This window comes from Panthera tigris, chromosome D4 (assembly GCF_018350195.1).
Source record: "Panthera tigris isolate Pti1 chromosome D4, P.tigris_Pti1_mat1.1, whole genome shotgun sequence".
NCBI lineage: Eukaryota > Metazoa > Chordata > Mammalia > Carnivora > Felidae > Panthera > Panthera tigris.
Window position 1 is genome coordinate 88,248,139 of NC_056672.1, and position 15,430 is coordinate 88,263,568.

Here is a 15,430-nt window from a genome sequence, read left to right on the forward strand (position 1 = left end):
CCAGGGACAGGGCAAGAGGGAGACCAGCCTGGCAGGGACGCTGGGGAATCCCTTTTCCCCATCGCTGAGTGGTGGCTGGTGCCCAAAGGCCCACATTTGGCACATCATTCCTCTGGGCTAAGCTGGCCGGGCCATCCCAGCGCCCGCGAGGGGCCCCTGGGCAGGGTGCCCCGGAGGAGGGGCCGGGTGGGGGCTGCGGGGTTCCTCTGCCGTCTCCACCCCCTTGCTCTCCCTCTCTCTTCACTTTCTGTGTTTCTGCAGCCCCGGCAGAAATTCTGACCTGCCAGGACACTCCCGCCCCCCTGCCCCGCCCCCCGCCACCTCGCTGGGCCCCTGGATGGTGAGCTGAGATCGGGGCCCCCATCGCCATCAAAGCTGGAGGAAGAGGCGGCTGGGGGGTTAAAAGAGAGAGGAAGGGGCGCCTGGGGGGCCCAGCCGGTTGAGCGTCCGACTTCGGCTCAGGTCACGATCTCACGGTTTGTGAGTTCGAGCCTCGCGTCGGGCTCTGTGCTGACGGCTCAGAGCCTGGAGCCTGTTGCGGATTCTGTGTCTCCCTCTCTGTCTGACCCTCCCCTGTTCGTGCTCTGTCTCTCTCTGTCTCAAAAATAAATAAACGTTAAAAAAAAATTAAAGACAAAAAAAAGAGGAAAAATACTCAGACCTCCAACCCTCCTATCGTCACCCTGAACAAACTCCCAGATGGGTTACGGATCCGCACCTAATACAAACACTAAAGAAAAAAAATTTTTTTTGTTAAGATAGGAGACATTTTTAGAAAACCGGGAGGGGAAAGCAGGGCCTCAAGCCCAGAGGATAGGAAGGAAAAAACTGGCAAGAATTGGCTACATAAAAATTTAAAACATCTAGGAAATCAGCAATAATTTAACAACAGCAACAAAAAAGCAGCCAAAAGACAAATGACTGGAAGTAAATATGTATCATGTATATCTGACAAAGAATCAATAACCTTAATATATAAAGAGCTCCCATAACTCAATAGAAGACAAAACCCTGGATGAAAGGGGACAGGGGAGTGTGGAAAAGCAGAGGGAGGGAACAGCCAGGGTGGTAGAGGGCTACGTTGACATTCTCCTCAGGGCTCCCTGTCTGCCAGGAGCTAATCAAGGCCCTGCTTAAATGCTTCCTCCCGAAGAAGCTTCGGTGGCTGCTGATAGATTTCAATTAAGATGCCGTGAGTGGCAGGGTCACCAGCGCTGCTCTAAGGGGGTGGGTGGTGATATGGAAACAGCCCCGCCCCCCCAGCTTCTCCCTGTCTTTACGCAACCACCTGGGGGCGGGGTGGGGCCGAGGGACCAGGGAAGGGTCTCCCACCTAGAAGCTTCTCTCCCCCGGCCCCTATCCCGCCCCTGCTCTCATTCACTCAGTTCAGGGTACACTTTAAAGCTCGTGAATCCTGCCCAGGCGTCCTCTGCCCCAACACACACACCCACACACACACACACACACACACACACCACTCTTTTCTGGACCTCGGTTTCCTCACCCATAAAAGGGGAGGACAGCAGTGCAGCTGTGAGGGTGGGTGTGAGGGGTCAAGGCTGAAGTGTATAAGGTGGGCTGGGCACTAAGTAGAGACCGTGGTGATGAAGTCCACACTGGCCTCTCCTGCAGCCGGCCCCTTCCTGGTAACAGGGACACAGGGCAGGGCAGGACAGAGAGGGTCCTGTCCTCATGCATCACAGGGTCATGGAGGCGGGAGACGGACATAAGGCAAATGACAGCGTAGATCACCAGCCGGGTGCCTCTGCGCACACAGCGAGCGGGCACGTGCCCGGTCCCACCTCTGGGACTGACCCTCTCCTTCCCCCAGAAGGTCCCCTGAAAGCAAGCCCTACAGGCCTGGGACCTTCCTGATGCCCACCTGGAGCCCGGCCACACGCCCCGTGCCTTTGTTCTCACCTCCTCTCCCTCCTGCCCAGCTGCCCCAGCCCTGCTAGGGGAGACGTTCCCAGATGTCCATGCCTGGGGAGGCCAGAGGGGGGCCGGTGTGCCCTGGGGTGTGGGAGGCCATTCAAACATGGCGTGTCTTTCCGGTGCCGTGTGTTTATTTTGTTTTTTAAAGTTTATGTCTTTAAGCCGCCTCTACACCCAACGTGGGGCTCAAACTCATGACCCCGCGATCAAGAGTCACACACTCCTCCGACTAAGCCAGCCAGGCACCTCGGTTTTAATATATATTGAAAATATAAATGGGGGTGACTGCTAACGGGGGCACAGGGCTCTGAGCTTTCTGGGGTGGAGAAGACGTTCTGGAATTAGGAGAGTTGCGCAACTCTGAATATATTAACCCCCCCTGGGGGTGCCTGGGTGGCTCAGTCGGTTGAGCGTCCGACTTCGGCTCAGGTCATGATCTCGTGGTTCACGAGTTCGAGCCCCACGTCAGGATCTGTGCTGACAGCTCGGAGCCTGGAGCCCGCTTCCGATTCTGTGTCTCCCTCTCTCTCTGCCCTTATTTGCATTCTCTCTCTCTCTCTCTCAAAACAACAACAACAACAACAACAACAACAAACCCTGAACTGTGCACTTTAAAACAGTGAATTACATATACATAAAGCAGGGGCACCTGGGTGGCTCAGTCACTTGAGCATCCAGCTCGATTTCAGCTCAGGTCATGATCCCAGGGGCTGTGGGATCGAGCCCCGCATCGGGCTCCCCACTGAGCATGGAACCTGCTTGGGATTCTCTCTCTCCCCACTCAACTTCTCTCTCTCTCTCTCTTTCTCAAATAATAATAAAGAAAACCTCACCTCGAGTCCCAACTCCCTCCCAAATATATATAAGACCTCAGACCTGTGATTTTTTATGGCTGTTATGCTTCCGAATGACATTATGTAAGATACCCCAATTTTTAAATGCTGCGTGAATTTAAAGATAAATAGTAAGTATCTAAACATAATATGGATACGAGCTTTTTGAGCCCTCACTCTGCTCCGCACAGACCGTGTGCCAAAGATGGGAAACGAGCGCCGTGCCCTGGGGCCTCAGGAACTGTGGCCTCTCTTTTGGGAGTCGTGGCCTTGGGGCCCCAAGCACACCTCGGGCGTTTGCAGACCCCCGAGGGCAGGGCAGTTTGGGGGTTGGTCTGGCCCTCCCCGTACCCGAAACTGAGCCCTGCCCCTGCCCCCAGCTCTCTGGATCCAGGATGGCCACCGGCCGTCCCGCCTGGAAACGCACACACCCCTCCAAGGGACCCCCCCCCCCCCGTCTCGCCGCGCCCCTTCTTCCTTTGGCCTCCTGCTCACTGACCGCAGACACGCTGAACACACGGAACGCCTTTCCGGGCAACGCCTGGGAGCTGGCTCGGGTGTGTGGAGGCCCCTGGAGACCGTGACCTCCCGCCACCCGGGGAGGGCGCGTCCCCTCGGCAGGGAGGTGTCCCGGCCCTCACCTAGCCAGTGCTCCCCCGTGAGCTTGCCGAAGCCGTCCCGGTACGCTTCCCAGCCTCGGAAGAAGTTCACGGAGCCGTCCTCCCGGCGCTGAAACACCTGCAAAGGATGGAGAGCTGGGGCCAACAGCCCCCGGGCCCCCCCACGCCCACCCCGACGTGTCCCCGGCCCCAGGCACTCCCTCCACCTGCCTGCTTGCGGAGGGCAGGGGCCCGGCTCCCCGGTCCCTCCCCGCCCCCGGCACGGGACCCAGAGCAGAGCAGGGACTCGGGGGCCTTCGTGGTGGCACAAGGTGGGACAGACTAAATGCCCCCAGACCCCCAAAACGGCCCCTCAGGAAGGAATCCTGCTAGACCCGGGTGCCGAAACCCTGGCTTCCGGGCCCACCTCTGCTGCCTTGCTGGACGACCCTGGACTGGCCCCACCCCGGCCTGGGCCTCAGTTTCCCCACTGGTCAAATAAGAGGCGTGGGCAAGGGCCCTAGTATCTTTCCCCGGGGTCAAAAGGAAACTGAGCAAAAAATCCATTCTCGAGTTGGTAAAAACCGAGAACACCCACACACATGCCCGGAAGCCTCCAGAGCTCCGTGTCGCAAAATGATTCTGCCAGAGCCACGCATGCCCTCCCCCCGGGATAAGAAGCCCGGGGCCCGGGGATCAGTGGGGGCTTGGGGAACCAGAGCCCCAGCTGCTCCTGGGGGGTGGGGGGTGGGGCCAGCAGTCCGCAGCCCACGGGGGTGTGACTAGGGACGGGGGGACAGCAGTCCACGGCCCACGGGGGTGTGACTTGGGTACCGATGAGCAGCCGAGCTGCCTCTGTTCTCCATTTTAATAACCTTCTTGATTTGGGAGTCAGGAATCCCATCGGTTAAATTGCTTTCAAATAAGTACCACGCTGGTCCAGGCCAGAGAGCTGCCTTGAGTATTTCCAGGATCCGCTGACGATCCCGTTCCTGGCTGCCCCCTCCCGCCCCCCCCCCTTCCAACTCGTTCTGTGTAACAAGCCTTTTTCTTGCTTGTTTGCCGAGGCAGCACCCGCTCCCCCTCTGCCCCCCTCCCCCCCCCCCCGCCTCCATCTGTACCGCGTGCGAGGTGTTAGAGATTTGGCTGCGGCACCAGCAGCCTGCCGGCCGGATTCATTACTAAGCAGCCTGATTTCGGTCGCCCGGAACCTCCCTGGCGCATCATCTGCCGTGAGCTTGGCCTCCTGCTCTGCCCCTGCCCGTGGGGACCCGTCAGTCACGGCGTTTGGGCAGCCGTGACGTCAGGGAGTGGCTTCGCTACCTCAAACCTGGCCCGGCCCCCGACAGGTGGAAATGCTCAGAAGGGACTGGCTGGGGAAGGAAATTCGATCAGGCTCGGAGAGATCTGAGAGGTGGTGGGCAGCGGGTATTGACGGGCCGGATTGGGACCCTGAGCACGCGCCCTTTGAAAGGCTTAATCCTGGCAGAAGCTCAGACGCTCCCCTGAGAAGCCTCCAGAAGGCAGAAGGCAGGGGGGAGCCCGTTTCTGTGGGAGGAGGGAGGAGGGGGCTGGGGAGACAGGGGGCCGGGGGCGGGGGGCGGGATGGTGGGGACCTGGGCCCCGCCACCTAGAGCGCTGGCCATTACTGCACCTCTCTGAGCCTCAGTTTCCTTCTGTATAAGTGGAGGTCACAGCAGCACCTCCCCCATGGACCGTGGCGGTCCACGGAGAAGACGCTCGGGGCCTGGCACTCGGTCGGGGCTCGGTGCATGCCCGCTGCAGGAGAATGGCCGCATGGAGACCCAGGCCTGGCCGTCGGGCCTCCCTCTGCCCCTCTTCCGCAGCCCCTGCCCCAGGAATGCCCTGCTCTTCCTTCCAGACTTGTCTCCTACGCATGTCCTTCCTGGGCCGTCCAGCAGCCCACCCCCACACCTCCCTCATCCATTCAGATGTCCCACTGAGCATCTCCCTGAGGGCCGCGGGACACAGGGGACCCCCTCCCACGCGGGAAGCAGGACTGATCTTTTAAATATGAAATGTATCGTCAAATTGGTTTCCATACAACACCCGGTGCTCATCCCAACAGGTGCCCTCCTCCATGCCCCTCACCCACCCTCCCCTGAAGCAGGACTGATCGAAGAGCAGGGGGCAGGGCACCCACGATGAGCTGGTGTCGAGCGCCCGCCACAGCAGGTGCCGGGGTTGAGTCCTCACTGAGCACACGCTTATTTACCGAATCCTGTCCCCCGACCCCCTCGTCCCTCCAGCAGACAGAAGCCAGGCGGCCGTGAGCATGGAGTGGGCAGTCTGACCCACACCTCACACCCCAGCCCAAGGCCAGGCTGGACACCCAGGGGCCAATGTCCTACCCACCCACGTCACTCTTATTTGCCACTGGCCAGAACTGTCTCCCTCCAGAGAGCCGACCTCCAAACCCTGTTCTCAGCCCCTCTTTCCCGGTGCCAGTAACAGGCCGGAGCGCTGCTGGGCTCGGCCCGGCTGCACCATCGGTGGGTGAGCACAGGCCGCCCTGCCCCCGGGGAAACCACACTGCCGTCAAACAAGGGTGGCAGACGTCCCCGACGGACGGTTTGGGTCTGCACCAGCTTAGAAGCCACAGCAATTGTGTGCCAGCGAGAACGCTTTAACCGCAGGCGTAATGAATCATGATCCTCGAAGGGCCCAGACACATCCGCGAGGAGGGTCTGCGGTTAAGACTTCATGACCACGACTGGGGCGCCTGGGTGGCTCGGTCGGTTAAGCGGGCGACTTCGGCTCAGGTCATGATCTCACGGTCCGTGAGTTCGAGCCCCGCATCGGGCTCTCTGCTGACGGCTCGGAGCCCGGAGCCTGTTTCGGATTCTGTGTCTCCCTCTCTCTCTCACCCTCCCCTGTTCATGCTCTCTCCCTGTCTCAAAAATAAATAAACGTTAAAAAAAAATTACAAAAAAAAAAAAGACTTCACGGCCACGACCCCGGGAGGCGCGGTTTACGTGACGACGCGCACACCCACAGGCGTTTGTATCAGAAACCAAACCTTCCTGGAATGATACTTGCCCTTAGTAAGACGGCTGGGCGCTAATATTTTCTGTCCTGTCCTAATCTATTACACTCTGTTTGATTTAAAACGTAGTATCGATCACAAACCGTTCCATTGATCTCGCCACCGGCCGAGAGATCACGGCCCGCGGTCTGAGAAGCACGGCTCTGAACGTTGCCGGCCTCTGCCACGGGCTGTCCTTACTCGTTGGCTCAAAACACTGAGCGACGGCACCGGCCAGGATCTCAGACTCGGCCCCCCGGCCTCGCCCTCAAGCCAACTACAGCGCCACGGGGCCGGCGAGTTCCAGGCGTGCGCCAGGCCAGACCGCTGGCTCTCCAGACTTCCCAGGAGTACGCTTTCTCGGACTCGGGGTCCCAGGCTGAGCCGCAAGCTGGACTTCAGGGACGCTGGGTGGATGGCTGTCACCGGGCAGGAGGCCTTCGAGTACAGAGCAAGGATCAGCCAGACGGGAAGACTCGAAGAGGGAGCGTGTAAAAGATGGACGTATCCGCTTCCGTCCCGTCTGTCCCGCCAGTAGGATGTGAATTGCCACCCGCTCCCCCCGCAAAAGGGGAAAAAGGTAGGGGAACAGAGTAACCTCGAGGCTAAAATCTTCGGTGGCCCGGCTCCCGGGGGTGTCTCCCTTGAGTTGCGGCCGCAAAGTGACCGATGCTGGACGCTCGCCGTCGCTCGGCCCCTCCAGCAGGTGACATGGAGGCAGACAGAGTGTGTTTTCTCGATGCGGATTCTCAGAAGCCAGTGCCTGCCGCCCGGCGTGTCTTGCAGGTGCCGCTTGGGGGGCTTTGCCAAGGGAGGGCTGGGCCCACACGGTCCCGCAGATGGTACCGGGCGGTTCCAAAGGAAGGAGCCGCTGCCCTTGGGGCGGGGGAGGCCGAGCGGAGTGGCCGACTGTCCCGCGTTTGTCTCCGCCGGGAGACAGATGGGCTCCTTTGTCCTGGGCACCCAAGCCTGGCTCCGTGGTCCCCCCAGCACCGGCCCTGCCCTCGCGGACGGCCACAGCCGCCCCACCTCAGCCGGGGACGGGGGGCTTTGCGCTCTCATATGGCAGGGGAGAAGAGGGTGGTGAGCTGTGCAGAGTGGGGGCTCCTCAAAGCGGAGGGGGTGCCCCAGGCCCGGGAGCCCACCCGGCGTGGCTAAGCTGGGCCAGCCCCAGGAAGCGCCCTGGGCTGGCATCCAGGAGACCAAGTTCCGCCGGGGCTCCAGCCGTGTGCCCACCTAAGTCTTGGCGTCTCTGTGCTGCGGAACGAAAGCCTCGCCGCCCCGGGCCCCGCCTGCTGTGGCTGGGCTCACGGGCGGGCTCGGGCCCTCAGAGAGCTCACGGCCCCAGGAAAGGTGGACGCGTAAGTCAGCAGTCCCGGGGCACGGCAGCCCCTCACCTGGCACGCTCCTTCCATCCCTGTGCCTCAGTTTCCCCATCTGTAAAACGGGGGCCATTGCAGCCCCTACCCACAAAGATTTGGTGATGGTTGCATGTGCTGGTTGAGACACATCGGTCCATAATGGTAACAGTTGTTACACTTGCTGGGAGCTCAGAGGAGGCTGAGCCGTGGGCTGGGGTGGGTTCCAGGAGGGCTTCCCGGAGTAGGAGATGCTCAGCCGAACCGCACACTGAGCAGGGTCTTGGCAGGTGGTCAGAGAGACCCAGGGACGGGAGCTGGGTGGGTCCAAACCCTATGAGATGGGGCGGGGCTGTCTCTGCCACTTTAGAAGGGTCCCCAGGAGGCAGCACCTGGGATTTTCCCTAGACTCTGACGAAGCTGCCGCAGAAACCATTTTATAGGGGCGCCCGGGTGGCTCAGTCGAGTTAAGCATCGACTTCAGCTCGGGTCACGATCCCACGGTTCGCGAGTTCGAGCCCTGCATCAGGCTCGCTGTCAGCACAGAGCCCGCTTCAGATCCCCTGTCCCCCTCTCTCTCTGCCCCTCCCTCTCTCTCAAAAGGAAAATAAACGTTAAAAATTTTTTTAAAAAGAAAAAAACAAATCGGTGACAGGCAGGATCTTGTGGGTTGGGCGGCTTCGGGGTCCTCCAGCCTCCCTGACCTGCTGAGCAGGTGATTCGGGGAGAGGCCGTGGCCGAGGTGGGTCCTTGTTTCTAAGAACAAAGACCTCGGACTCGCAATGCAGCCCTTCAGAGGCGGCCCCGGCGGGGGGGGGGGGGGGCCTCTGCCGGCCTTCCGGGGAGGCAGTGGCTCCTTAAATCCTTTGCAGGCACCTCTGGGCAGTGCCCCCAGCGTGCTCCCTGGGCTTGCTGGCAAGGGCACAGGTACAGGAGGCCGGGCGGAGTTCGAATCTCGGCCGTGTGACCTCGGACAAGTCCTTTTCCGCGCCTCGGTTTCCCCCTCTGCAACCAGGCCCCACCAGCGGCCCCTGCAGGGTTGCGGCGAAGACGCAGTGCAGTGACCGCGTAAACTGGGCGCCCGTGCTGGGTCTGCCCGACGTCGCCTCCCTCTCCTTCCGAACCGGCTGCCGAGCCCAGAAGGAAGCGGGCCCACTCCTTGTTTTCGACTGGAAGTGGTATCCCCGGGCTCGGCGCCCTGCCATGCTTCCCGGGCTTGGCAGTCGGTGCCTGCCGGCTTCTGGCAAACGCTGCCGGGAGCTGCTGTTTATCAAACGCAAAGAAAGGTACCAAGACTGAGCCTTCACGTGTAGCACCCCGTTTTACGTCAAAAGTTTCAAAAACCCAAACTGCTCTGGAGGGAGGCAGGCTTTCTCCCGGCAGATGGCTCGAGGGGACTCGGGGCCAGCCTCCACGCTCGGTTACTAGCGTGTGCGGCCCTAAGGACCCCACAGGGCGGCGGGGAGCCGCGGCCGAGCCTGGCTGCGGCTTGGGGACGCGGTGGCCCGCGGATGTCTCAGCAGGTCCCCCAGCCACCGCGGCCTGTCACGAGGACTAGTGAAGCCTCAGCCCAAGTGGGGAGGAGCCAGTGCCCCCCCCTGGAGGGTCCCACACACCTGCTGTCCAGCCCCCTCCCCGCCCCGGCTGGGGGTCCCGGGCTGGGCCCCGCGCCTCGCATCCTGGCTCGAGCAACACTGGAAGCTTTTCATCTCTCCCTGAGCCTGATCCCACTGCCGGGCTGGGCTCTGCGTCGTCCGTGGTGGCTCCTTTGATGTCTTCCGAGTGAGGGAAGGATTTTCCTCCCTGCCTGGGGAGCTCAGGTGGGGAGGGGAGAGTTTTCTCGCACAGCAAAGCCAATTAGCAGCATATCTGAGCCGCTGACCTCGCACGACGGGAAAGCGCCTGGCAGAGAGCGTGGTCACCGTGCAGAACGGGGTTTGGGCCGCTCAGCTCGCGGCTGAGCTCGTGGGAGCAGCCGGCCGCGCGGTGAATCCCAGTGGGAACGCAGAGCAGGATCGATCCCGCTGCGGGTTCCTGCGGTAGGAGAGGCTGAACTGGCCCCGATGTCGGTGACCCCCGGTTGGTAATTATGCAAAGGCGAGGGAGGGTTTGGCCCAGGGACAGCACGGCCACGGGCAGATCCCGGTGGGGCAAGGCTGTGCCTCAGGGCAGAGAGGCAGGGACACGCCAAGCCCACCCCGCGTCCTGGGCATGGCCACCCCACTCCCCAGGCCCTGCAAAGCAGCCACACAAGACACAAGGGCTACGCTGGTGGCCGGACCAGAAAGGGGGCACCCCAAGAGGGGATGTGACCCTCCCAGTCTCGCAAGACCAGGGGGGAGGTGAGCTGGAAGCAGCCAGCCTGGTCCCACGCATCAGCTTCCAAATGGGGACATCCGGCCCCGGTTTTGGTGACTCTTCCTCCCCTGTAAACACCGCGGACCGTAAGATCCTACAGGAGGGAGCACGGCTGCTCTGTTCACAGGGAACGAATCCTCGAGGCTCGGCACGGACCCCTGCTCGCCCCGCTCCTCCCTCGCCGGGACACGGCCTGCGAAGGACTCTGCCGCTCTCCCCCCCGTGAACGGCGCTCTATTAGCCTCGTCTAGCAGACGAGAAAGTAAGGCTCAGTGAGGTGACGCGTCACCGCCACAGGTGCGAGCGGTCACTCGTGTGACCGGTGCGGAGGGAACACGGATGGTGGGCAGCCAGGCTGGGCCCCCTGCCCAGAGTCACCGGTCAGCAGGAAGCGGCCCCTCCCTCCCGCCTTCCCTCCTGCTTCTCAGGGGCAGGGGCGGGGGCGGGGCTGGGTGCACGGGTCAAGTTCAAGAGCAGCATGACAATCAGCATGACCTCATTTGCCCCTGGCCACTATGGGCTTTGATGAGCGTGGGGGGAAGGCTTGGGCTCATCAGTCAGGGCCAGTGGCCGCATCAGCCCAAAGGTGGCCTTGTGGCATGTGTCCACCTGCCTCTGTGGCCTCCTCGCCCCCAGGAGCCACACGTGGCCTCTTTCCCACCTGGCAGTTCCTGCTTTCTGCAGTAACGATTCAGGGCGCACAGAACTCGCGTCCCCCCTTGCCGTGCCCGGGGCCCCAGGTCTCTGGGCCACTCCCCACCTGGGGAAATCCTGAGGGCGGCAGGAGCCCAATCTACCCTCGGGACAAAACCTCCCTCCTCTATCCCTGGCCACTCCGGCCCCAGAGGCCAGCAGAGCAGAGCGCCCGCGGACCCAGACCGAGCCCTGCCACCTCCGTGCCCAACACCGGGCACACCTTCGCTCTGCCTAGAACGCCGTTCTCACCTCATCCCCCAGCGCGTGGACCTCCCCGTCCAGAAGCCTCTCTTGGCCGCCCCCGGCTGGGTCAGGGGCCCTCCCCAACGCCCCCGGCCCCCACCCCTACGGCCCTCACACAAGTCAGCTGCTGTGCCCAGCCCCCCACCGGGCCAGGAGCTCGCCGTTGAATCCTCTGGCCTGTGGTTGGTGCTCGGTGGTTGAATAAATGACAGTCACTGTGTGACAGTGAGCTCCACGGACCCGCATGAGGCTGGGTGGGCGGGGTACCAGGCAGGGCAGCGGTGTATAATCCGTGAAGCGGCCCCTAGGCGGACGGGGCTGCCGAGCCCCACGCTTGCCGGGTCTGGTCTCTCCAGGAAGCAAGGCTGTGGCTGCAGCCCCGGGTGCCCCGTCCGCCAAGGGAGAGCTCTCTGGTGTCCGCACGTGAGGCCTGGCAGCTTAGACACGGAGCCTAATGACGATGGATTGTACCGGGTTCAGAGAGACGGCCGCCGGCTCCTTCCCAAACAACAATTGAGTTTCCGAGAGATTCCGTGTGGCAGGGAGGTGATCCTGACAGATGCCCAGAGGTATCTGGGCAAAGATTGCTTTTGACGGAAGTCCAAATGGATATTAACGTTTATCGGGCTCACGAGCACTTCTCAGCCGAGAGCGGCCTTTCTTGCGGGGCCCCTGATCCAGGTGTCTGAGCAGGAGGGCTGGGGCGGGTGGCTGGCGTTGCTCATCGACTCCCCCGTAACGGCCCCTGCAGCCCGGGCCCTGGATGTCGCCCTCCTCCCGGCCCAAATCCTGATGGACTTTCCGGGACACTGGCGTCACGTCCACCGGAGAGGAAGCGCCTGTGCTGCCTCCTTGGTCTTTCATTAGGCCCGTCCTAACCCTTAACTCCGATTTCTGGGCACTGGCTGTCGCGTTGATGCTGCTCTGCCTGCCGAGGGGGTTCCCAGAGGCCCGCGCCGTAACTCAGATGTTCTGAGTTAGGAAAACAAGAGAGCTTTTAGCCCCCAGACGCGGATCCGGGAGGCGTAAGGGCTCTCCTCTGGAGCTTGAAGAGAGGTTTGTGGGTCTGTCTGTCCCCGGGTCTTTGGGGGACCCTCAGCTGCTCTCACACCGGCTCTGCCCTCTTGAACGCACTCGCCAGGCCCCCAGGCCCTCACTCGGGCCTCCCCCGTCGCCACCAGCTCAGGATAGCCGACCCCTTTCAAAACTGACCCCGTCCGGCCTGCCGCGCCTTCAGGTCCCTCCACGCATTTCCTGGAGAAGCTTCCCGCTCCCCTCTGCCTGGACATCAGCACAGCAGAGATGGCACCAAGCCTCTTGGTGAGAAACGGAGGCGTCCTGCCAGCCTCTCCCTGAGGCCCCAGGTGCCAAAGGCAGAGACCTGGGAGCCCATCTGGGGACCCCTGGAAAACGGCTGACCCCGTGCCCTGCTTCGGGTCCCCACGACTGTCCCCTGGACTGTGGTGGACGCCCTCTTGGCAAAGAGCTCGGTAAGAGGCGGGGTCATACATATCTTGGTCATCATTGGGTCGCCAGTGCCTTGCACACGGTCAACCTGCGTCCTTCCCCATCTTCTGAGATTTGGGGGGAGGCAGGGATGACCGCTGGCTTTCTCAGCCTCCCTCGCGGTGAGGGTCGTAGGCACGCGGCCCCGGCCCCACCGGTCAGAACAGCCGCTGGCTCGACGGCTGGGGAAGCAAAGAGGCAGGGACACAGGGGATCTCCTTGAAAGGAACCGCGGGCTGCACCCCAGGCCCGGACCCGTCCTGGTGGGGGTGTCCGTGCCCAGGTGTGGCTGTGCCCAGGGCTCCGTGCCAGCAGCACTGGGGTAGGGCGGTTTCGACCAGGTCATGCCTGGCTAGCTCTGGGGGACTCCGTTCCTGGCCGCCCGGCCCTGAGCTGGTTTCTCTGGCCTCCCAGCCTCCCTCCGGTACATTCCTTTCCTGCTTAAATCAGCCATTTCCTGTTGCTTGCCGTTAAGACCTCTAAGTAAGGCTCGTGGGTATCCCCATTTTCCAGCTAAGGATGCCGAGGCTCAGAGAACTTAAGTACCTTCCCCAAGATCACACAGCAGGACCGAGAGCCACACCCGAGTCCGGCTGTGGATGCCGGAGTCCAAGTGCGTGACCGCCAAGCTCCCGACCTCTCCGGCAGAGGCTCAGTTACAGGCTTGTCGGCGGCATGAGGGAACTGCCTCCTGCTCTACACTCTCCTTGCCCCGCTCAAGGATGCACAGTCGGGTTATAGCTCCGGAGGCACAGTTCTTATGCCGTCTTTCCTCTCTCCAGCACCCTCAATGGCTCCCCGGCGCCCGGCCCAAACCCCACAGTCTGGGTTATTGGCCCCAGTCTCACCTCATCACATGCCCCGGCCCCCAGTTGACTCTGTTTCCTGGAGAGGCTGCGTGCCTCCTGAACCCCAGACCCTTGTCAGGTTGCTTCCTCTGCCTGGAAAGCCTTCTCTTTCCTTCCCACTTCCTGTTCTCGCCGGCCTCTTAAGGCTTATCGGCAAAGCCCCCTTCGCCAGGAAGCTCGCACAGAGCCTCCCCTACCTCTGCTTACCGTCACTTCTTGCCCCCAAATCCTCGCAGTTGCCAAGTTGTCTGGGACGACTGCGGCAGGGCCTTCCCCATCTCTGTGCTTCCCCAGCCCCCAGCACGCAGTTGGTGCTCAAAACCTGCCCATTTTTGAAATTAAATGTGAGGCCGAGAATCCTTAAAAAGTCGGCTTTACTGGCCCTGCTTTCATTGTCACTGGGCATCCCAACCACGGCCGACTTCGGGGGGGGCTGAGCAGCTTTCGGGGTGGATGCAGATGTCCAGGGACAGTGGTATAGGTTGTTCACTGCTCTAGGGCATCTGGCCAAGAAGCAAGGCTCACATCTACTCATCTTGCCAAGCCCAGGGTGCCAGTGTGCCAAAAGGAAAGGACATGCATTTTTAATTCATACAAAGTCACCCAATGGCCAGTGGCAGCCCTGTTGAAGCCCAGCCCCCAAGACGGAGCTGCAGGAGAGGGTTGGAAGGCTACTGATTTGAGTGGGAGAGAGACGGCAAGCTCACTTCCTATCCCAGCTCTAGAATGGGAGGGGGGGGAGGGGTCAGCAAACCACGGCCCCCCAGGACAACTCCTGCCTGCTGCCTGTTTTTACCTGGCTTGTGAGCCAAGAATGGTTGGAACATGTTTAAATGGCTTTTAAGAAGCATAAGAAAAATATCTTAAAATATCTTGTGAATAATAGTTAGAGAGTACGCGAAAAATGTATGAAGTTCACATTTCCGTGTCCACAAGTGTTACTGAGAGAGTCCGGCCAGGGGCCTCTCCCCGCCGCTCCGCCCCCTTCTCCCAGCTCCGGGGAGATTTCAGGGCCACCCATGGCCACCCCTCCCCGCCCTCCCTTGGCCATGGGGACCTTTCATGGCTCCTACTTCCCACCCAGCCAGGAACCAGAAGGTGCAGGAAAGTCACGGAAGTCACGACAGCTCTTTGGCAGGAAGTCATCGGGGTCTCTGCTCTCTGCCGTGTGCCCCCCCCAAAAGGGGACACACACACATCACGTATCGGGTAACTCAGAAGACAGCATCTACACACGCCCTTGAACTCACATCGGCGACAGGCGCCCCGTTTCATCACAGAGCCCATCCCCGATTTGCCCGACACTCCCGGGGCAAGCACTGTGTTTCCAGAGCCTCGAGGATCGGGGAGCAGAAGGTGGCTCCACGGACAGGTGACGGGGTGTAACATCTGCTCCCAGCGGGGCCTCAGTTCATGGCCTCCACTTGCCCTGTGCAGGTTTCTGGGGGTGTGGTGTTCCCGGGTGAGATTCGAGGCAGGTTTGTGGGGGCCAGCGGGCACACAGGCAGGCCTGGGCCAAGGGCAGAAGGCCGGGTGAGAGGCCGCTCAGAGTAGCCGGGATCGTGGGCACAGTCCCCTGGGTCACCCCGGCCTGCCTGGGCGTCTGCGGGGCCGAGAGGAAGCCGGCCGCGCAGCGCGGGAGACTCACCGTCCAGCCGCCGCCGTCTGTGCGCATGTCACAGTAGACCTGGAAGCCGGCAGGGTAGTGTGTGGGGAAGACTGAGTAAATGCCATCCTCCTGCTGTCCGCTCAGGAGCACGTCCAGGCAGTCGCGTGGCGGAGAGCCTGCGACAGGGAACGCAGTCAAGCCGGTGCCCTGGCACCTGTGTCCCTCCCCACCCCCCTCCGTCCCTGGGTCTCCCTGATTTGTCAAGTCTACCCTGTGGGGTCATGTGGGCTCCAGGGCACCAGCCCTGGGGGCAGACCTTGGCTCTGCTACTCCCTGCGTGCCTTTGGGTGAGTGAGCACCCTCTCTGAGCCTTGCCTTCCTCATCTGGAAAATGGGCAC

The 15,430-nt window shown here is 61.6% G+C and overlaps 1 protein-coding gene across 1 annotated transcript in view; it reads right to left on the minus strand.

Moving 5' to 3' along the window:
• The window catches only part of FIBCD1 (fibrinogen C domain containing 1), a 30,406-nt gene that overhangs the window by 2,557 nt on the left and 12,419 nt on the right, over positions 1–15,430 (minus strand). The window contains exons 5-6 of the mRNA XM_042964905.1: positions 15,071–15,207; positions 3,410–3,506 (exon numbers count right to left, since the gene is read on the minus strand). Of these exons, the coding sequence (XP_042820839.1) occupies positions 3,410–3,506; positions 15,071–15,207 (234 nt within the window). The remainder of the gene's footprint in view (positions 1–3,409; positions 3,507–15,070; positions 15,208–15,430) is intronic.